At 38.7% G+C, this 23,833-nt stretch overlaps 1 protein-coding gene across 3 annotated transcripts in view; it reads left to right on the forward strand.

Annotated features, from left to right (window-relative positions):
* The window catches only part of PMS1 (PMS1 homolog 1, mismatch repair system component), a 43,940-nt gene that overhangs the window by 16,828 nt on the left and 3,279 nt on the right, over window positions 1-23,833 (forward strand). For all 3 annotated transcript variants that reach the window (XM_050340047.1, XM_050340048.1, XM_050340046.1), the window contains 6 exons: window positions 3,721-3,837; window positions 7,421-7,543; window positions 9,245-9,388; window positions 10,611-11,509; window positions 15,954-16,409; window positions 16,792-16,922. In XM_050340047.1, the coding sequence (XP_050196004.1) occupies window positions 3,721-3,837; window positions 7,421-7,543; window positions 9,245-9,388; window positions 10,611-11,509; window positions 15,954-16,409; window positions 16,792-16,922 (1,870 nt within the window). The remainder of the gene's footprint in view (window positions 1-3,720; window positions 3,838-7,420; window positions 7,544-9,244; window positions 9,389-10,610; window positions 11,510-15,953; window positions 16,410-16,791; window positions 16,923-23,833) is intronic.

A 23,833-nucleotide genomic window follows, 5' to 3' on the forward strand; every position in this document is an offset into this window, starting at 1 on the left:
TTTAGAAAACCGATACGTTTTCTTTTACAGCAGAGAATTTACCAGCCCTGGGAGCTAGGTGTCTGTGCATCATTAAGCTAAAATGATTATAGGCATTGTACATGGACTGCTGTGTGATGTCTTTTGGTTTCCCTTGGGCTGAATTCAAACTTGAAATATTGCTGCCTGGCTTTGTTCCTGTTCATTTACTCTCAACAGGTAGGCAGCGATGCTTTCATTTGAAACCTAATAAGCTATTAGGTTTGAAGTCAAGAAGGCTGAGGAATGTACTGGCCCAAAGAGTTAACTATCTGCAGTGAGGTGCCAGGGTAACAGGGTTTGGGAAGCATGAAAAACAAAATTAGAGAGACTGTGGAATACAGTTCTCTTTTACAGAGCTAACCCAAGTTACATTACCAGCCTGCAGTTCATGTGCAACTGCTTGCTCACCTAGACTTCTACACCTTCAAATTTTACAGGATATGACTGTCACAAAGCAACTTAAGAATATATATGGTTTCTGGATAGTAGAAGTCTACTTTGTTAACTTACTGCCATTAAGTAGTAATAATGGGATGAGTTGGTTTAACTTGTAGTGTCATAGTTGTACTTAAGTAGGTGCAGCTGGAAACAGCATCCAGTCCCCAGCTCTAATTAAGATTTTCCTTTTGTCTGTGATTGAAAATCACTGTAGCTGCTGGTAGAAGTTCTAAATATGAAGGATAGTTAGGGATGTGGAGTAGCTGCATTTTTTTCTCTGTCATTCCTTGGTGTCTTTGAGGAGAAAAATACTGAGCAGCTCTTAATTCTCCTGAGTGCCGTAATACCAGGGACCCCAGTGGGAAGAGGGGGAATCTTTCTCCACTCATGACACATTTTTCAAGGAATCCTTCTGGGCTCTATATATGCATCCTGAACCAGTGGATACCCACTCCATGTGTGCATGGAGTCATAGAATCATGTAGGTTGAAATGTGTGCTTATGTCCTAGGGCTGCCTGGGGTGGAGAGAAATAGGTACACACAGACCTATGTATCTTCTGTATGTGTGCAGTAGATTTATGACATTTTGTAATATCCAGATCGTGCAATCCCCTTCAATGAAACAAGGAGAGAGGTGGGATATATTTGGCTAGCTCTACAAAACCCAAGATGGGCCATGTGTAATAATATATCTTTGAGTGGGCTGTTTCTGCAGCATCATCATACTGACTGGAGTCAGATTCTTCCTTGGCTCATCCTCAACACCCGCTTTATATGACCTAGAAAAAAAATTTGGGGGGTGTGTGGGGGGTGTATTTTTAGCTAAACTAAAGGGTATAAGTAAGGTTAAAAAAATAGGGTATTGCAGGAACCTCACAGAAACAGGCACTTTCTAAAATAAGTGGAACTGGCATTGTTTCTTTGTGAATTTTTTAATGCCTGTTGTTACATCTGGAGACTCTACAAAAATAATTCTCTTTAAATTACTAGCTCTTCCTGTGTTATTGCTCCATAATGTGCAGTCAGGGCTAAAAATGAGTACACACTGTATTCAGTGTTCATATAATATAGAAATTAGGAATATAGAAATTGGAAATTGCCTGGCTTCTTTAGTATGTAAGCTTTAATTTAATCTACAGTGGTAACTATTTTCTAAAATTATGTGTAGGACTGAGTATTAGTATCTGATAAATATATGACTAGTTGAAAAGCCAGTCTGAACTTATTACAGTATCTACTTTTAGCAAGTTTACATTTAATAAGTTCTCATTTTCCACCTTACTCAAGTGATCTTTTCACAGTTCTGAGTATCAGCCATTTAGCAGGTCAAGCAGTGTAATAACCTTGCATTAATCAGCAGCTAAGATTTATATCTGTACCTGCAGCCTCACATTAGCATAACCTAAAATAAACAGCATGATGTTTATATTAGTCATATAACAAGTGTCTTTCTCAGTTTGGTCACATGCGCTTCATTTAAAATATATCCAGTAAAGAAAAAAATCGCTTGGCACTTTGTGTTTCCATTTTAAGTAATCAATTTTAAAATAGAAGCAGTACAGGATATGTTTTATAAGAGGAGCTCTAAAGAAGAGGACAGATTCTTTCATCACTCCAAAATATCTTTGAGGAGACTTAGAGCAGGTGTAGAGGAGAGAGGCTGAGAGGCAGCGTGCCTTGGGCAGCCCCGGGCTGTCCTTTCCCTCTCTGCTGCTGGAGCACAGTGGGGACTCCCTGCCAGAGCTGTGGACACCCAGCCCGTGCCTCTGCCTGCTCCCTTCTCCTTCTGCCCCTTGTCTATTCACTGCCCTCCCTGACGTAAATTGTGCTTTGTGTTTTAAGGGGTTCAGGCTCGCTGTAGGATGACCAAGCTGTCAGCATGTGCAAGGGGCTGCCAGGCTGGTGTCTCAGAGCTACACTTGATTCAGGCAGGACTGCAGAGCCCCACTTTGCAAATGCTGCAGAGTGTATGTGGAAATGGAAAGTTAAAGATTTGGGGAATAGTTTAGGCTCAGCAGTCTCAAAGCTTCACAATTCCACCTGTCCTGTAGGAGGGGAGTATCATTTTACAGGAACACTATGTTCTTCTGTGGAATTCAACCCTGAAGGCCAGCAAATATCCCATGGGACAGGTGGAATTTTAAGGCTATGTATTGCATTTCTTGAGATGGGTGCTTGTGTATTTTTTTCTCCCACCACACTTTTGGTTAACATCCTGTATCAGAGTACTGTGAACTCATTTTGAATTCATTGGACACCTAGCACCTACTGAAACCATAAATTTTAGCAGCACTGTAACATCTGATTTAAAATGCAACTTGCTGAATGTTTTTTTTTTCTTTTGTGTGTGAAGGTTGCATATTGAAATGCACTCAGGCATCTAACAGTGGCAAAAGTAAAGGGGACCTGAATGTAACAGTCTGTTGCACAGAAGCAGAAAATCAACTAATGAAATTGTTTTTTAATGTTGAATCAGCAGATTTGTGACTGTGTGGTATAGGACTTGTCATTAGTGAGAGACAAAATTTCACCTTCTAAAGTAGCTAATACTTTTTGTATCCATAAGTGGACTTGACAGGTAACTTCTGTTGCAAGTTCAAGTGCATTTTGCCTTATTGAACTTTTCAAGTCTTTGCAATAGTATTCCAAGATATGTAGCAAATAGAGCAGTTGTTCCTTCGTCCTTCTATTACAAAGTTTTCATTAGACAAATAAATGCTTTCCTTTCTGAATAGCAGGCTTGTCATAGACCTAGAGTATCCAGGTGAGCACTATGAATGGACAGCTAATAGCCTGATCTCTACCAAAATAGGTAGAGTGAGTAACACAGGCATTGCAGTGCCCAACTTCACATGTTGAGCACCATGTTAGAGACACATCATGAACCCTCAATTTATGGGCTCAGAAAAAACCACAAAGCCTACTGCTGTGTATGGAAGAGGAGAAGTTGTGTTTGTATTCATTTGTGTTTAACAATTGCTTCAGGTACAGAAGTCCAGATTAGCCACGTAACATCCATAAATACAAGGTTTGTTTAGTTTTCCAATTGTTTTGAGTCTAAATAAGTAATACAATATGAGAAGACGTGCCAAAAAGTACTGTACTGAGTCAGTTAACGCTGAAAGTTGTGATTTTCAGAGGGTCAAAGTACAGAATGTTACATATACAGTGTGTGTGCAGTTGCATATGCATGTTCATAGACATGACTTGAGTTCAGCAAATATAATGTCAAAAATTTGACTCTGTGCCATTTGTTTCAGGCAGTTATTTGGCAGAAGACCAGGGTGTCAGATCACAAAATGGCCTGTATGTCAGTTCTGGGAACAGCCATTATGGGCAGTATGGTACCTTTTCAGCACTGCTGTGAATATCCTGAGGTGAGTTTAAACTTCCTTCTCCCAAATTAACTTAAAGCCTGTCGATGAAGAGAGCTAAGTCAATATTCAAATAGAAGGAGGCTGAAAAAGAGGATGTGTCCCCAGATTGACATCTGATTAATGCATTTGCTTCTATTACTGTCCTCTCCGTAAAATTAATTGGTTTGGTGATTGAAAATCCACTCCAAGAATCATCCCATCAGGACTCATGTGGCACTGATCAAATGGCAGTAAAAACAGTTGTGATGACAAATGCAGAATTGCTGATTGCTCAGAGCTGTCCAAGCTGGGATTCCTGGCCCACAGGAAGGCTGTACACTGATTAATATCTAAGCTTTTAGATCGTTCTCATCTTCGTGGCCTCTTAGCCTTGCGCTCTAAAGAATATCCCCTCAATTTCAGTGAGAGGAACCTGAGCAGCAAAAGAAAAACATACTTAGAAGGCAAGTTTGCAAAATTTCCACCAAACATGAATTTGAAGTAAATAACTTGCTGGTTTCCAGAAAATTCAGTGCACTTGGCTTCCTTTGCCCCTGTTGAAAATGAGGGAATTCCCCATGATACTCTCCTTTGTCTAATGTTTTCAAAAATTTTTTAGTCTCCTTCCATTTTTGTTGAAGACACTTTTATAAGGGGGAGTCTTGCTACTATGGAACCTTCTAAGTTGCATTTTTCTGTATCTTGTAGTAATAAATCTTGACCAGTCACATAGATGAGATGAATCACTGTGAAGTCACGAGGGCTGTTAAACACAACTTAGCAACGCTGCATTCAGCGTGGTGCTTAACAGCATTATTCAGACTTCAATAAGTCTGACTACACATTTGGTTTACGGTTTAATAGCATTATTCAGACTTAAATCTTGAGTTTGTTAAAATGCTCGCAGCAAAAATGCAGTGAAATGAGGAAGAAGAAGACACTTTTTGTAGTTGACAAAGTTTTAGTTGCTTATATCTGAACAGAACATCCAGAGCTGTTCCTACCTGAATGCAGCAGGGCAAGTGCAGGGGGCTCCAAAGGGAAGACATGGGGGTATTTAGAAGGGACTAGCTTGAAGGAGGCACTCAGGTTCTCACATTACTTCCCTGCTATATCATGAGGCATCCATATTCCTTGAATAGAAGTGGAGGAACATTCCATCTCTCCCTCTGTCTCTAAATAGTGTGTAAAATACCACGTGCATCATTTATAGGTGTATAAGTGATCCATGCATAATGCTCATGCACAAATTGATGTTCAGAAACTGTGGACGTTTCTAGATTAAGCAGACAAACACTATAGAGTGATAGAATTAAGTTGCCTGTGTAACCGTTTTTTTCTCCCTTGTATGCAGGTACTGGAATAGGTGTTTAAGGACAAGGCATAGCTTTCCTTCCCATTTAGATCCATGCCTCATTCAGTAGACAGACCAGAGGGCAGCTCTTTCATTCTTTTAAGTCCTACTTGTTCATTATGTAGCTTCATATTCCTTTGTTGCAAAGTTTGCTCTGAAAACAAAACTAATTTTGCTGTACCTTACTGCAGAGTTAAAACTTCTCTAACAAGTGATCCAGGGATTTTAAAGACTGGTCTTCAAAAGTTTTCTATTATGAGCACTGAATGAAACAAGAACACATTTCAAGTTGACTCCAAAGCATGCAAACTCCAGAGCTACTTGTAAAATAAAAAGAAAACTAAATAAAGAATTGGCACAACTTTTTACATGTACAAAACAACATTTATGATTTCCAGATCCCCTGTCTTGTAAATGGATAGATTTATCTGGGCTGAAAACTTTCACACAGGAAATTTTCCTAGTATCTTCTTTTTCTGTAAAGGTTAAGTTTAGCAAATGCATGTGCCACAGGGAAAAAAATAAAAATTAAAGAAAGGCATTTTGCTGTCCACTCATCACAGATATATTTTGATTATTATGTAAATTTTTTTTAATTGAACATTCTAATGAGACAAGTTTTATAAATTGTGCATAACTTTTAACAACCATACTGATAACTCTGCATGGCTTTAAATAGTAACAGCAGTCAGCCATTTCTAAATCTGGCACCTTCTTAAATGAGTTATTCAGAGATTTTCAGTTTTGCTTTAATGTTTTCTGTATATAAAAATATTGTTCCAAGTGAAAGACTTGTACAAATATTTGTGAATTAGAAAGAAAAGGAGCCTTGAAGCGTGGAGGGGGAGCATTCAGGGAGGATGTGCTAAAGCTGCAGAATAAAATCTTGAAGTGCTGCGTGTTGTTTTCTGATAATCACCCAACAGATACTTGAGACCTCTTCAGCTTGACCAGCGGTGTTTGGTTCTGCGTGACGTTGCTGACCAGAACATGCCAGCTTTAGCACAGAATGCTTGGGACAAGGTCAACAGGGAATAAAGGGAGCACATGAGCAGAGAGCTGCTGTGACGTAGATAAATGGGAAGGACAGGCCAAATCCCAGGGAGTTTAAATTCCGTTTCAAAAGCATGATAATTTGGATTTTAGTAAATACAAGGGGTGCTGCCAAAAGCAGAGCTAATGAGGTCTCGTATCTGTGCTACCAGAACATTCTCCAGACTTTCCCCATATCTCCAAAAAAATCTCCATCCTCGTGATGCCCCAGTGGTCCTTCACTATCAGTTTGGGCAGGTGGCAATGGAGTGATGTGTGGGGCAGAGTGAGGGCTGGCCTGCATGTCACTCTTTGCACGCTGATGGATCCTGGCTTTTGAAAAGTTGCAATTGCCTTTTCCTTAGTAAGGTCATTATCTTGAGGCTGTCCTCTCCAAACAGCTGTCAGTTATCACAGGAATTGTGGAACTATGGTATCTTTGGGATTTTTGCTTCTTTATCAGATTCATTTGAAATTGATCCAAGAGTTCCAGAGTTGCATGGTGAGGGAGAGGGGGAAGTGATGGGACAGGCAGCACAAGTTATTTTGACCTAAAAAACCTGTTAAAGTATCTGGACAGAAAAATCTTAAAACTCAGAGTTCAAGTTAGGTACACAAATCATGTGTTGTTTCCAAGGTTCCCTGGCAGTGCTGTGTGCTCACAGGTTGTGCTGCAGCCTGTGAATCGTGGGTGCTCAGCACTCTTGAGAGTCAGATGATTCGGATACAGGTGGTGTAGGTAAATTTAGGTGGCCTGAATAAATGCCCTGTGACAGGCTATTTAAGGTGCCCTGTGTGTAGAAAGGAGGGGGATTGTGTTTTGGGCTTTCCCTGTCTGGTTTCACTGCTGCCTGGGCCAGGTTGGGCAATGTGTGCCTTTAGCTTGTGCAGGGGTTACGTTGGCAACCCCACAGCCAGCAAACCTAAAGCTGCTGGCCTGGCTCTCTCAGCTGCAGGATGCTTCCTGCTGCAGCTGGCTGTCCAGATGGGAAATTCCCTAGTCAGTTGGTTGAGGAAAATAAATACAAACCCATCTTTCTCAGCCTCCTTTTTTTTTTTCTTTGAGGATGTTTATTTTTTTATATTGTAGCTTTCAAGAAGTGCATGCATTTGAATGGCTTGGACTCCTGTACAATTGCATTTTAAGATCTCACCTCTCAAAGAGCCTTTTTGGTTTCTCTAAAAGACTTTTGCACTGTATTTGTTTTATCATTGCAGATAAATCTTTCTGGATTTCTCCCAAAAGCTGAGTCAGACAGTTCTTTGACAAGTCTTTCAAGTTCAGAAAGGAGTTTCATTTTTATAAATAATCGTCCAGTTCTTCAGAAGGAAATACTGAAGGTAATCTATAGCTTTTAATTCAAGGAACAGAAATGTGATTTCTTGGAGGACAGAGACACATAGGCAGTCTACAACCTTTTTCCCACATAAAATAGAGAGCTACAGGTGAATGTATTGGCATCTACAACAGAACCCCCTTCCACAAATCTGATGCTGCTGGTCCCTCATTTCTATTCCATTTGCTGCAGTCCCCATCACAGAGCTGGACATTACATTTTTGGCTGTTTAAAAGAAAGATTATTTCAGATGCTCTATGCAAGAGACCAGAACAGTTGATTCTTTCTTTGTATTAGCCTGCAGAAATCATCTGTGCAATTTCCCATAAGGGAACTTTGTGCAGTTTCCTGTAAGAGAATTCTTCTGTAAAGTTTTTATTTTGTCCACTTCTGTTGTGGGCTTGTCAAGCAAACACCCATACTTTCCCTTTAAATTTGTATATGCACTGGGTAGAAATGAAAGTGATAGTGCAGCAGCATTGGCTACAGCTAAGCATTGTGTAGGCAGAATTTGATACTCTTGGGTTTCTGTCACTACTGAACCTTGCAGTATTTCACTTGGAGCAGCCTTGCTGTCCTAATCCTTGCCATTGCCAGGAAAGAAAATCACATTCATGCCAAAGTGGCTGTGTAGCTTTTAAGGTGGAGACAATGAAGTTATTTTCAGTTGGCTTTGTAGGTGTGAACTCTGAACCTGTGTTAGTATGTTGAGAGCCAAAGGCGGCTAATCCATCTCCACACGGTGTATGATGTGCTTGTTTCTTCTGGGAGCTCAAAGCTCAGCTTGAATCCCATGACAGAGAGGGTTTCTTTAACCAGACCACAGAAGCTTGGATTCAAGGTGGGATTCAGCAATATTTCAATAAATTTAATGTTATTTAGACAATATTTAGGAATGAAAAATTAAATTTTAATCAATTTTTACACCTTCAGGGTTTTTTTGTCTTGTTAACATATTCTTTTCTCCACTACGTATGTCTTGTGGGAGGAGGGATCCAAGATACTAGAGGGGAATGCAAAGATCTTTTATTTGGTCCTTATAGTTAACAGCACCAAAATTCTGAAACAACTGAATATTTTTGTAGTCTTTTGGAGGAGTTTTTAGGAGGATTATAGAGAAAATAGAAAGAACAAGAAGAGTTTGAGAAAAGCTGTAAATTTACAACTGAATTAATAAAAGGAACAAATTGGTCTTGTTTTGGGAAAAGAGCAGGTCTGTATTCCAAGTGCTACTTTCTCAAACAGACTTTATTTGGAGTGAAAGAGACAGCAGTGTGATTGTGTGCTGTATAAGTTGATTTTCTTTAAAAAACAACTAGCAGTATTTGTTGTGATTGAGGAAAGAAACATCAAAATTGCCATCCATCCATTGCATTGCATCCCATTTGCATCCATTGGGCACACCATATCTTTTCTTCCAGGTGCAATCAATGCATTCATTCAGAACCTCCATTAGTATCTTGGAATTGTTCCTTTTTGGTTTTTTTTTTCAGTTTGTCTGTGAAGAAATGGAAACCACCAGTAACTGCCCTTTTGGTGATTTTTCTGGCATACATGTATATAACCTTTTTAGCATTCCTTTAACTTCAAAAAACCAACAAAACCAACAAACCAGTTAGGCTTTTGTAATGTCAGATTTTGTTTCTGTGCCTTTTTGTCTATTTTATTGCCTTTACTGACATCTCTGTATTAATTCAATCTGTAGTTAATTCGACAATACTACAGTATGATGACACACAAGGACTGTACTCGTTTATATCCTGTTTTCTTTTTGAATATTACTGTACCTGCCTCTGCTGTGGATGTGAACGTAACGCCTGATAAAACTCAAGTTTTGCTGCATTATAAGGTAACTAAGGGTTTACCCTGTTTTTTAGTTGTCAACCTTTTTACTTATTTAAGCGTAACAAGGGCTTTGGGGACTACAAAAAAGTTGGAAAGTAAACAGTGCCTCCGGGGTTTTTTTGTTTTGGTTTTTTTTAGTTACTTGATAGCTTGCCTTTGTCACAGGACCATCTTTATAAAAAAGTTCTGAACAGGCTAAGTGAACGATTATTCAAAATTAATTTCCAAGTTGATTTCAGCTTCTTGTGCTGTCAGATATATCTGTGTAGCACTTTGTTTTCAGATGCCTTTATAGTGAGGGAAGCTAAGTAGAATCATGATAAGTGTCCCTACATAAATCTCACACTTCATATCTACACTAAGTAATCACTATGTAAACACCACATACATTGAGGGGTGGTGGGCAGGAGGGGAGCTGATTTCCCATCAAACCACTGTTTTGCCATTATATGTATAGTTCATTGATGACATCAATTAAGTGCCACAGAAATTAGAAAGACTACATTGGTAATAAGGTGCTTATTCGAAGTTAATGTAGGTAGTCACACCAGTATGTTAACCCTGTTCACAAAAACCTTTTGTATTTGTCTATGTTAACCTTGTAAAATGTACTGCCTGTTAAGTGCCACTTGTATGAAAATTAACACAGCATTCTCACATTTGATCTAGTTCTCCTTTGCCATTTGAAAAAAGGATTGAGTTTTATTTTTTCCTTTTTCTTTTTTTTTTTTTTTAATAATTTATTTCTATTTTGTACGGTTTTGGGTGGTTTTTTTCTTCTTAATTTCGATCATTTGGTGAAAAGCTGTCTTGGAAACATGTACAATAGAAGCACCTACACAAACACACTTGCATGGAATGGGATGTTGTTGGTGCACCTGTTTTGACTATAGGCTTCCAACTCCATATTAATTAGACCTGATAGTGATTTAATCAGTCATTACCCTGTTGTAAAGAAAGCAATTAAGTGATTTTGTGATATCAGAGTAAACTAGTGAAGTAGAATACCCATCACAAAATATTTGGGCCTAGAGGTATCCAGTTGGGTCTTTCTGAGCATGTGTGAACTACTGAAATGCAGTAATCTATCCAGATTTGTCTGAAAAATAATCTGAATAAAATCACTTTTTTAATATTGTTCCATATTCTCAGCATCTGTCACTTACATTTTCAGGTGCACTCACGTGTATTTTCTGTTTTGTTTCTTTTTTCTTTTTTTTTCCCAGGAATCTGTCTTACTTGCAGTTGAAAATGTGTTGAAATCACTGTACGGGCCACTACCTGCTACAGTCCCTAGTGAAAATAATAAAACAGATGTTACCTCAGCAGACATGTTTGTTCATAGAACAGAACAAACAGATGTGGTTGGTAATGAAATGGGACCATCTGGAAACGATGAGCTACACGCTCATACTTCATTCCTTTCACTTAACAGTGATGTGCAAAACTGTCAAGCAGTAAAAAACACAGAGATCTGCTTAAATCATCAGACTTCTTGTGGTGATAACGTACACAGTCGCCTGGACAAGAGAGAGGTTTCTAAGAGTGATGCCTTGCCAGGCAGTTCCTTAAATTCATTGTGTCAGGAGGAACAGAATGGACAAAATATGACTGATATTCAAAGGAACAGTGTTCCTCCGGACCCCAAGTCTAAAAAAGCCAACGATGAGCATCTTTTGAGTTTTGATAACACTGACCAACTAGACAAAAATGAGGAAGCCTCAGTCCCTAAAGACTTACCTGAAATCTCTGCTGATAGCTGGAGTATGGGAAGGGCGTTTAAAGACAGTCTAGGAGACAAACTGGAACCTGTTAAGATTTTGATTCCTGAAGTTGGAGGAACAATCAGTAAACAAAAAGAATGCACCGCTGAACAAAGCAATGATCCACAGATCTCAAATCAAAGCGTAAAGAAAAAAAATGTGATAAGTGAAAAATTCGGACATGTGACAGCTTATGACTTAATTAATAGCAGGATAATAAAGAAAGCGAAGTCTGCATTTGAAATTTTCACTCATGAATGTCGTCCAAAATTGATAAATGATAATCCAAAGACCAGCATGGCAGACATTCTGCTGAAGATTGAAGAGCAGTGGAAGAATTTGAGTGAAGAGGAAAGAAAGAAGTAAGTGTTCAGGCTGTGACTTTCTATAAACGGGAGCTACCAAAGAGTCACAGTGAATTAAAAAATTATAAATTTCCAGTTATTTATGAAAAAACAGAACAGAAAAAGATTTTTGACTTTTTAAGATCAGCATCAGTGTTGTGAGTTGTCGTCTTTCGCTGTGTGCAGTTGTTCACTGCTGATTTGAATTACTCATTTTACCACTCTGCCGTGCACCAGTTGGGTAGGGACAGTTTTGCTGAGTGGTTATTTAGAGATAGCAGGCAGTAAAGTATACTGTGTAAATCCTGCAAACTTCTGTTTTCTGAGGGCTGCCTTTGTCACTCCTGATGATCTGTCCTTGAAAACCAGCACAGTGACGAATATATATATATATATATATGTATAATTCCTCCGGAGGTTTTCTAACTTTATTGCTATAAAGTGAGAATTCTTTTTTAGGATCTTTAGTACTCCCAACCCAGGCTGCCTCAGAATTGTATTTGTAAAAACTAGTCAAATGACAGAAGGAATTACCTTTTCCCCTAAACAGCTATTCTAGTGCTGGTTCAGAGAGTACAGTCCAATTTGCATTTTAATCTGTTTCAAACAAGACCAAGTCTCTTTCTACATTACAGTGTGAATAGTTAAACTCTATAGTTTTTCGAAAACAAAATTGTCACTGAGTTTTTGAAAACCTTCTACAGGAAAGGGAAATATTTTAGGCTAATTTGGGGTTGAGGTTGGGTTAGTTAAAGTATTAGGTAATGTTGTCCTGTATATGGAACTTACATTATGGTAAAAGATGAATTAATAACAGATTTTGAGACATTATAAGATATTAAAAAAAAAAAAACACAAAGCCTTCAACATTTTGTTTGTAACTTTATAAACTGTAAAACACTGTAGGGCATCACACAAATGAGGAAAAATAGAAGTTATTCTTCCGTAGTTTTGCATGTAATGATTTGAACGTGTATCATGATTTGTAGCAGAAAGTTTGGGAGATGAAGATTTGATTCTGAAGAACAAACTCATTGGAAGTGGTGTGAAAATATGTTTTCTTCATATTGTGGCAGGAAGGAGAAGGGAATTAAAGACCATTATTAAAAAGGAAACTGTACTAGCTAAACGAGTGTAATTTTAACACCAGTGAGAGATTTGATTAGGAGAATGTTAAGAAACAGAAGCTGTATCTGTTGAATTACTGTTATATAACTTTTTCCTTGACTTCTTGACTTTCTTTGAAAACATCTGCTTTGTTCTGAATACCAACCATATCAGAACTCAGTAAAACCTTTTTATCTGGCTTCTGATTTACTTAATTTAAAGCTTACTAAGCAAGTAACAGACCATGGTCATAAAACCGTACATGCGACGACGTATTTTGTCCATCTCTGCAAAAGCAGAAATATTAATTTAATAGTAGAAATCTACTCCAATTATATTCATGCTTTTAATGAAAAGAAACAAAAGGTTCTGCCAGCTGTTTCAGAAAATTTTCATTTGCTCTGCTTTAGCTTTTGGGATTTCATGGTTGCTTTCCTGGTACAACTGTTATGTTAAAGAGTGTGCCTACAGATTAACTCTGCATTAGTTCAGGAAGGAAACCTCTCTGGTAATGAAGTTTTCCTTATCTGTAGGACTGAATGTAGTTTAGTCTCTCTGTGTATGTTTTCCTTACACATAAGATTGAATGCAATGATTGTTGAAGCAGATGAAAAATTTACCACGAGTTGTATCCGTCCGTTTCAGCTTTGATTCTTTCAGCTTCTTTCCACTTTTAATCTCTCAAAATTGCCTTGGGGAATATCAAATAGGAAGAGACAGGCAGACAACTTTTCCTGCAAAGCAGCAATCCAGGAGGACTTGTGGCAGAGAACATTAGTCTTGCCTGCCAGGTACTCTGGATAAATTGGGCCACCTAGAGGTAACAGCAAATGTCTATACATCAGGGCAGCCCAAATGCCAGTGCTCTGCCGAGCACACGGTACCTCCAACTTCATGCATCCTGGCTGGCACAACACCACATTTCCTGGGCTCCAGCCCTCCATCCTTCTGTGATAAAGTCATGCCTTTTGTGCATGGTTTCAGCATCTCTGTTTCTCTCTGTGGCCCCTCCAGCAGGTCTAAATTAATTTAAATGCCTTTTGGGAATAGTACTAGCAACAGATGTCTCATAGTGACACAGGATGGCCTTTTCAAAACAAGCCAACATTTATTACACAACCGGAATGTAAAATGTTATGGTCTTTAGGTTATAATAGAAGAGGAAAGCTCCCATGCATGTCCATGTTGGCAGCATCACATATCCCCCTCCTTTGCAAAGCCAGGATTTAATTTCTTGCACTCGCTCTGCTCTTACTTAATACAGCTGGCCTTAATGTTTCTTGCACATCAGGCTCAGGTAGGAGTGGGAGAAATCCCTCCAAATGCCATAACAGTGGCAGGAGTAGTTACCCTGAAGGTGTGGGAAAAGTTCAAAGCTACACACACTTTATCATGGGACTAACAAATCGCCTTGTCAGCACTCTGCAGTAATTCTTCATGAGTATATTTGTGCCTTGGGAGAAATACTGCTTTAGGTAGCGTGGTCTTTGCTGTCAGTTTGCTCCAAATGCTCAAATTCAGATTATTTGTCTTATAAGGTCTGAGGCACTTTATATTAAAAGGGTTTTGTTATATGCTCAATATTTTGTTTGGGTTTGAGATGCAAAGGGAAAAGAACATATTGTGGATCCCTTCTTTTTGTTAAAAGCAAACCTACCTTTGAAACTAGACTTCATTCTAGTCTTCCACTCTATCCTTACACCCTGTTTTGCAAATTTCCTTGGCTTTAGGTTTTTAGCTTCAGAAAAGGATCCTGAATTTACAGTCTTAATTCACAAAGCAATGGAGAAGCTATTCTTGTAGCACTTGTTGATTTTACTTACCTTTATGGAAGGATTTTGAAAAACGTAAAGGTGTTCCCTCATAGTTTGTAAACCTGCAGTTTTTCCTCGATTCTGAGCAAATCACTGATGTGCATGAATTTGCAAGACCCTCACAATCAGAGTTTGTAAGGCTGGAATTTTTATGGTAACCTAAAATGACAGGCAAGTTGGAGTTTGTTTGGAAGTACTTTCATTTTGGATTATCAGTGTATCACTGAAAACTCAGTTCTCCTACAGTTAAATATTTTCCTGCACTACAATTGAGTCTATTCAAAATAAAAGTATTTATTGATCTAGTGAAAGCTATAAATGAATTTGAGATTTAAAAAAAAACCTGTTCAAGTGATTTCATCCATTCATTTTAAAAGGAGCAGATGTTTTTTATCTTAATGTTTGCTCCATATTTTCTAGGACATGATTTATTGCAAGAAACTATTTAAGCTGACTTTTTTAGTTAACTAAATATTGGTACCATATGTGAATGCTAGCACATCATAATTAATTGCAAATGGTGACCCTTTTGTTGACCTTAGTTTTCCAGCATGCATACACATAATTGAATCAAACTGTTCTAGCAAGTAGCAATAAATAGGTATGACCAGCTAAAATACTTATTTCCAATACTTATATATGATGGCACTACTTTTTCTTTTTTTAATTAAGATCAGACTGGTTTGAATTCCCTTCTAGAATTCAGAATATCAAATAAGGGCAAAAAGAAGTTCAGCAAATCACATCTTTTTCTTTCAAAAAAGTAAGATTCATATGCTGTAGACAAGCAGAAACTTGGCATCTATAAAAGTTTAGCTATCTCCCTGACATTTATAAACTCATTAAGAATCCATTCATGTTGTAGAGGCTTAATATGTAATAAGGTTTTAACCATTTAGTCAGCATTTAGGAGTAGTTTGTTATTGAGTGCTTTTTGAAAAATCTGTAGGTTTGTTAGTCACAGACTTCTGTGATAATTGTACATATTCTGTATTCTTACACTTTATGTGGTTAATTTTAGGCCATTTGAAATCAATTGATACTTTTATTCAGTAAAGCCTGAGGCTTGTGAAATTATTCAAGCTCCAAACTCCTGCCTGGCCACGTGGAGTCCCCTGGATGTCTGTGGAGCTCTAGGAGCTTGAGTGACTCTGTGGATTGAGCTGGATGTGCCTGTGACACAAAACTCCTCCTAAAACTATATATTTGATTGCAACAGGGGAGTGAGGCGAAAAGCAGCTTGCTTTATGTAGATCTTTATATGATGCAGTCTGCACCTCCCCTGTCAGTAATGCAGGTTTTGCTGGCTGTCATTATGAAGGAAAATTTCCAGCTTGTCTTCAGAGTGTAATGTAATACAGGCATAGTCCCTGATGGCCTTCCATCCCTGTCAGGGTGGAAAGCATATTGGTGAGCATACTTGAAGGAACCATGGACGTTGTTCCTGGCTGTTGAAATGCCTTCCGGTTCAGGGTGTTAGGAGTTAGTTGGGGTTTGGGCTTTTAATCTGATTCTGCTACTGGTTTGTTTTCTCTTTTAAGTTATGAACTAAAAGCCGCGAAGGACCTGGAACGGTACAACAGAGAGGTCAAGAAAGTCAGTGCCCAGCCAGGGCACCGGCCAGCAAAGGAGACAGGAAAACAGAAACCCAAGCTAAAGAGTTCTGCAGCTGACCAGCAGAAGCTTGACAAGATATTCCATGATCAGATTGAAAAGAAGGGGAAACTTGAACAGCCCATGAAAATTGTGACAGTGCCTTTTTCTCTGAGTTCCTGTAGACGTCACCTTCAGAAACGGGAGAAAAATGTTTCAGGAGAACAAGAGCTTTTCCTCATCCGTCGGCAGAGTTGTCCTGATGTCTGGATATTTGCTACTGAAAAAAAGCTGAAGTTGCTGAATCCATATAGATTGGAAGAAGCCCTGCTATGTAAAAGGTTACTTATGAACCATAAGCTGCCAGTAGAGAAACTGGACAATCCAATTGTGTTATCGGACAGGTATTGTACAAATATATACGGAGCAAAAAGTTGTATGTTATTTGAAGTATCATTTGGTAATTATTCACAGTAAACTCTGGCAAGGCCCTCTTTGCTAATTCTATGATTATTTGTGCATTCATTTATCTGTAGGAACAGACTTTGGGGTTAGGAAATGGCTGATAATATAATTATTATTACTGTATGCCTAGGCTTGGTCACTCACTAAGGTATGTGAATAGTTCTGATTTTGTTTCTATAAACAAATTGCTTCTTCAAAATACTTTAAAAAGTCTTGATCCCTCCTTATCACTTGCTACCTTTTTCTGTGGATTTTTTGCACAGTATTAATTTTCACATTAAAGATTTTGGTTTTAACACTTTGGGGATTTTTTTTTTCCAGTCTTATTGGTGGATCTCAGTACATGGCTGCTCTTTATAAAATGCAGAAGAATTACCAGAGTTTCCATGGATCAGGTTATTTATCAGATCCAAGGCTTGTAGCAAATGGATTTCAGATAAAAGTGATGGAAGGTATGATGGTTTTAAAATCTTTTAGTCATATTTGAGATTGTTTCTTATGCTATAATGATTTAAGTTATTGTTAGTTTAGATCATGTTATTGTACATCACTTTGTCTTTTCAAGCACTAGCATCCTGCTTTCCTTAACATTTAGATTTTATTCCCTGGCAAAGAATGTAATCTTCTATACAGAACATTGAGTAATGGGTAACTGAACTGAAAGTTTTAATAGAATTTCAAAGAATGCTTTTAAATCCTGCATTTCCTCCCTTTTGTTTTTAATTCTTTTCTCAAAGTGCTCGATGCCCATATCCTTAATTAGCGTTCTGACAATTTTGATTAAACTGATGAGAATTCCTTAGTCCTGGCATCTTCTTCTATGGTGTTACTTGCAGAAGCTTCATCTTCAGCTGACCATTCCTCTGCTGTTGAGCAGTTGGGGAGGTCCAGTGAGGAGCTGGATCTGGTTAATGATGTACTTTCTTGTTGGGGTTATGACACAGAACCCAGAGGGGCCAGCAAGGAGAGGTGGTCTCAGGATCACCACACATTTCCATGGAGTTTAATCTGGGCTTGTTTTTGAGGGGGCATACTTTTCAATACCTCTACATTGATCAGAAAATAAATGTGTTTCATGTAAGATCCTTTAACCTTAGCAAGAGAGCTCAAATATTTATGCATTTTCCTGAAGAACGATTTATAGGGATGATGTTGGAAACCCCAGGGCAACCCACCCAGTGTTGGTTCTGCAGATGACAAATTCTCCAGCAGAATTCCAAGAAAAGGGGTGGTACCTAGCTGACAGCTCACAGAGAAGATTCACCATAAGAGCTGTTAGAAATGCTATAGCTTCGTGTGTTACAGATCCCCACATATGTACAGTGATGACAGATGTACTGTAACATATGGGATCTTTTAAGGATAGGTACAAAAAAGGGATGTAGACCAACTTCTTCACTCAGAGGCTGGCTCTTGGGAAGAACAGAGCCTGAGCTGTTTTCCTTACTGAATCATGCATGGCAAAACCAAGGAAACTTCTTTCTGACTGACTGAATCTCTACATAATAGCAAAACCTTTGTGGAAGAGGTGTTCATGATAATAATCCTAGAGTGAATGATTAGGGAAATAAAGTGTGTACTGTAAGAGGCAGGTCTTACAAGTTTTATTCAGTCTAGCAAATCAGAAGCTGAGGAGGTCTGTGATGTGTCCCTAGACAAATATGGGAGAGAGGGATTGTGGCTTAGCATTTTTGCTCACATGCTTTTTTTTACCTCCTAATACAGTAAATTTACTCAAAATCTAATTAATGTAAACCAGGCATGAATAAATTGAATGTGAAGATCTGAAGAGAGTTTTTAGGCAACAGCAGAGGAGGGTTGTTGACTGGTCTGGTGCTACTGGAGATATTTCATGGTGTAACCCCAGCCTGCAGCTCAGTCCCACACAGCCACTCACTCACTGCCCCCACAGTGGGATGGGGGAGAGAACTGGAGGGGTAAAAGTGAGCAAACCCGTGGGTTGAGCTGTAAAGACAGTGAAACAGGTAAAGTAAAGTTGTGTTACAGAAGTGAAACAAGCCAAGGAATTAATTCACTGCCTCCCATGGGTGTTCAATCACCACCAGGGAAGCTGAGCTCTGTCACAGGTAACAGTGATTTGCGAAGACAAACAGCATCACACTGAATGTCCCCCTCGTCCTTCTTCCCCCAACCTTCTGTGCCGAGTGTGATGCCATATGCTGTGGGATATCCCTACAGTCAGTTGGAGTCAGCAGGCTGGCTGTGTTCCCTACCAAATCCCCGTGCACTGCCAACCCTCTTGCTGGTGGTGTGGGGCGAGGAGCAAAGAGGGCTTGACTGCACAGGCCTTGTTCAGCAATACCAAAAATATCCCTGTTTTACCAACACTGTTTCCAGCACAAATCTAAAGCACAGCCCCACACTGGCTGCTGTGAACAAAATTGACTGTCTTGGCCAAAACCAGCGCAAATGGGAATCTACTTTTAAGACAACTTGATTAGTTTAGGAGCAAAATTGTGCACTGTAATAGCAAGGAACTTGACACAGTAACTGGGAATTAGTAACTGTCTTCCACTCCTGTGTTCCTAAGATGTAAACTTAAGGAAGTCTTGTGAGGAAACTGCTCTTGTTTGGTTTACAGTTAGCAAAAGTAAAAGTGCTTTGTATGCACTGTACAGGTTGATGAACCATGGTCATGGACTTCATCAGTACTGTACAGATAGCCCAGTGAAGAATGGGAATCTAATTCAGTTCTTTGTCCCAGTCTTCTATTTTAACTACTCAAGCGAAAGGTTAATAACGTCTGAGTCTTGTCAGTCATGTTTATAAGCTTCTGCTGATGACATTATAGCATTTACAGCCTCTTTTATTAAAAGACCATACCACTGCAGATGAAGGTAGAAATACCAGCAAACTAATGGAATTTCTCCCAGCTTTTTTTCCAGCTGACTCAAGGATTTTTATTAATGCTTCATCAGTCCCTCTTTTTAATTTTCTTAATTTTGTCCCTGAAATACACTATCTTCTACAAATACTTATTAAAGCTGATTTTTAGAAACAGGTATTAATTATTAACATTCCATATGTGTCATTCTTTGGGAATTCCACTAAACAATATGAGGTTTTTTAGTTCATAGATTCTTGTTGTATAATCCTTACAGAAAGTGGCCTGCAGACAGGAGTGATTTGTCCCGCTTAGACCTGAGTATTCTGTAGGATTTCTCAACTTTGAAAGAACAAGTTTGTCTCAAAAAACATTTTTCACTATCCTTATAGAAGCATTATATTTTTTTTTTTTTTTGCTGCCTGAATTCAGTGTTTATTTTTGTGGTTTTTTTTGAAATTCAGACGCATCCTAAAAGCAGGGCATTCAGATGTTGTTGAACTAAAAGTTGCTTCAGAAAGATTTTGTTTCTTCAGGATATATTGTTAATTTTGGGGGCCAGGGGTTCCTATTTTGCATGGTGAATGATTAAGTCACAGCTTGCTATGGAGGGGTGTCCAGAATAAAAATGTGCACTTAACCCATGGCAGCTGGAGAGTTTCACCTTGGCAGCATCCATAGGAGCACACTGAAACCCCGTTCTCTGTGCATATACCTTTGTAAGTCATTTTGTCCCAAATTTTTGATTAATTGGATCAGCCCTAGTATTTGCTGTTTCTCAACGGACCTGTCAATTCTTTCTTGCTGTCAGGGTCCCTTGTATGTTTGAAGGTCAGTACTTTCCTTTAGGGCTTCAGCCCTGACATGGTCACATTAATGTTCCTTTCTGACTGCTGGTTGATTTCTTATTAATAGCCACTGGTGCATGGCTCCTTTTACATCCTGGGCAAAAAGTTTCATTTTCTGTAGTAGAAAGTTTCCTTTTTCTGAGAGATCCTCTTTTATGTCACAGGCAAAGGATCTGTTCTTTACCTTTGAATCCAAATGGGAAAGTGGTATTTCTGATAATTTCCTCTTGCAAAATAATAAACACTGGTTATTTGTTTAAATTTCCACACATATTCTCCCAAGGAAGAGAAGGACCCAGACAGCTGCTGCCCATTATCACTATTAAATTACTCATAATACTCAGATACTCATTTGGAATGCCAGACCCCTTGCTTTGGTATTTGGCACCTCACTAGGACAGTTTTCTAGATTAAAATAATGGCTGAAATATAAGACCATATATTCATTCCTTATTTCCTTTTGGTTTTGGGGTGTTTTACAGAACTGACTGTTTATTTAATAGCAAGAAAATCTGAGCAGCTACCTTAATTTGGAAGGTGACTTTGGTAATTCCCATGTTGCATTGGGCTTGCATCTCCACTGATCTTTGTTGAAGATAATTCTTTGCAAATTCCTACTTTTCGGCAACTCTCAGCACAGAGGGGCTTTTTATAAGGATTTTGATTCTGAGGGTTGCTTACTTGAAAAAAAACCCCACCCACATAATGTTGGGTTTTCCTTATTTGGATGTCTTGTCTGTAAGGAGCAACATCAGTCACAGGATAAAAGAATTGTAATTCATTAGTCTTGAACTAAATTTGGCAGGTCTTGGGATTAATACTCAAAAATTGAATCCTATTCCCTCACAGTGCTTTTCATTCATAGAAATCCAGCTGTACACTTGAATGGCCAAGACCTTTTAGCTAGAGGGGTGATTCTGAGGTTTGTTAGTTATTCCAGTGACTTTCCAGGAGTCTTCCTCACAGGCCCACCACAGACATACCTTGCTCTGAACCTCACGGCACCACGTGGCACCAGATGCACTATTCCTAGTGGGTTTTTGAAAGGTCTAATTACACTTTTTTTTCTGGAAAGAACTCAGTTCCACATGGAGTTTTGTTCTTGTGCTGTCATTTTGGTGGGAAAACTGTTTGAACTTCAAGCAGTGTTTTCCTTTTTCACAATTGCACCTTTGGATATTTATTTTTACAAGAGTGTGGCACTTCCAGGCCTTACTTGCCTATTAGTTTATTTGAGGATAAGTCTGCCCTTTTAATGTGTTCTTGTTATTAGACAGAAAGGTAATTTACATTTACTCCACATTGTTCAGAGACCATATATGATTGCAGCCAAAGTTGTTCCAAGTATCCTAGATTTTAGAAGTGCCCTATCTTCTTCATGGTTTTGGTAGACTAAGATCTTTTGTATTGTCTCTCCATTTCTCTTTATATTAATTGCTCAGCAGTCTAAGGAGTTTTCAACTAGATTTTTCTCTGGATGGCTGACGGTGAAAAACATGTTGTGAAATAGCCCAGACAACGCTTCTCTCTGTCAGTATGTCAGTTAGGCAAAATCAGTGATTTCTTTGTGGAATGTGCCAGTTGTTGTAATTTGCAAAGCTGTGATGCTGAGCTCCAGTCTGTCTTCCACTGCCCTCCCACACCCTCATGTTCTGGCCTTACTGAGCCTTCAAGCGATGCTACCTTTGAGAGAGCAGTCTGTTTGCTTTTACTTGATAAAGCAAATTACTTAATGCTCAGTGTTGTGGGATCTGCCAGGCATTTGTTTGCTCACAGTGACCTCTACGTGCAGAGAAGCATTTGAAGCATTAAGAGGCATTACTTTCTGTCCAGTTCTTCTTAATATGTGTTTGTTATATGTACCTTCACTGCACATCTGTCCATCTGCCCTGGTGAAAGTCCTGGAGTTGTAAATTCTTGGCTGGAGAGAAACCAAGAGCAAGGAACACCTTACCTGCTTTTGTAACAATGGTGGGCCTTGGGCCATGCTCTGGGGCAGGATTTTAGGGTAGAACTGTCTGCCTGATAGAGTATGAGTAGCCAGCATCTGCAGGTACAAAGAATGTGCTTATGAGCCTTCAAAGAGCAATAAAAGGTAAATAACCAATCATTCTTGGTAATAAAAGCTGCCTCAGCTCTTGTAACCCACCAGTGGAAAACCATGCTGCTACTTAATTTCAGTTTGATTTTGACCATAGACTGGAAGATAGACAGTGTTATAGTGTCACCTAATCTAGGTGGCAGCTGGAAGGGAACAGTTTTTCCTGGCCATCCAGAAGGAATTATCCAAAGATGATTGTAAATGCTTTGTTTGGAAAGAGAAAGGGGAAATTTGTGGCAATGAGAAATCCACATTTTTAGTCATTTCAAAGCTAGTTTATTTGTTCATGGAAATATGTTCTTTGGAAGTTGCAAAGTATTTCATAGAAACTGCCATGGAAACTGCTTGAGGACTGCTGTTTGAATACTCAGAAATCTTAATGTATATTTTGTCAAAAATTTACATGGAGGCTTGGACATCTGCTTATATCATCAAATGTTGCCAATATCAGAGTTCCTGCAAAGGCTTGCAGATAAATACTTGTTAATCAGCATGCAGTGGGCTACTTTGCAGTTTAAAGACTGTAAGCAGAAAAGGAGAATGGTACACAAACAGAAATACCAAAAAGACAACTTCCCTTAGCTGGGATTTGTATTGTTTGTTCTTATGTTAAACTCCTTAAAGCCCCCTTTGCCTTTCAGATTAATGAGCAGAATGGTGAAGCCAAATCTGGCTGTCAAAATTTGCAGATGGAACAATGGCTGTTGGTGAAACTGAGGAGTATGTATAGGAAATGTTTTGCAAATCCAGAACCTCACTGTCATAAAATTTTAAAAGGAAGCACTGGAAATACAAGGTTTTAACCCAAAAATCTAAACACTTGAAACTTCACAAAATTTTCTGTCTTACGTTTGGTAGCATATAGAGAGGTAATTATTGAAAGGCTGTCAAGTAGACCGAGTTCTAATTTTAGAGAGAAAGTAACATAATCAAATGGTCTGGAGCAATTCCTCAAATCTAATCCTTCATTAAAGCAAAAATGAGACAAAAATGAAAAGAGTTGAAGCAAATTAAAAAGACTTTATCTTTTCCTCCTATCTCTTACTGGCAGGCTTTCCCGTGGGGAAATATTGGCATAGTACATCATCTTATCTCACCTTTAATAACTGCTGACCTTTCAGATAATTTAACATTTTGCTTTAAGCTGAATCTGATTCCAGGTTTACAGCAGTGCATAAAAGTAAGTCTATGCTTGCTGGCCATGGTTAGAGAAAGGCAGCTTGGGAACGAGAAGTAACTCAAGGCTGGGTGAAAAACAAAGTTTCAGATTTAAAGCACTGTTAAATATGTAGCTGTAAGAAGGTTCTATGATTTTTTTGGAGGGTTGGGGGGTTGTTCACTGTATTGAATTCCCACTCTGGTCAAGGTATCTCGTGCCACGAAGCTTAGAAAGTCCCAACAACATTATTTACCTGGTGGCACACCCATACGAAAGAAAAGTTTCAACCTGCACAGCCTTCCTGTTCATCTCTGCTCTTATTTAATGACTGTCAAAAAACCAGTGCCTGGGCATAGATAACAGCCTTGTTCTACTAGCTAATAAAAGTACCTTGTGGTGACTTATGTCAC

This window comes from Myiozetetes cayanensis, unplaced genomic scaffold (genome assembly GCF_022539395.1).
Source record: "Myiozetetes cayanensis isolate MyiCay16 unplaced genomic scaffold, myiCay2020 scf9, whole genome shotgun sequence".
Lineage (NCBI taxonomy): Eukaryota > Metazoa > Chordata > Aves > Passeriformes > Tyrannidae > Myiozetetes > Myiozetetes cayanensis.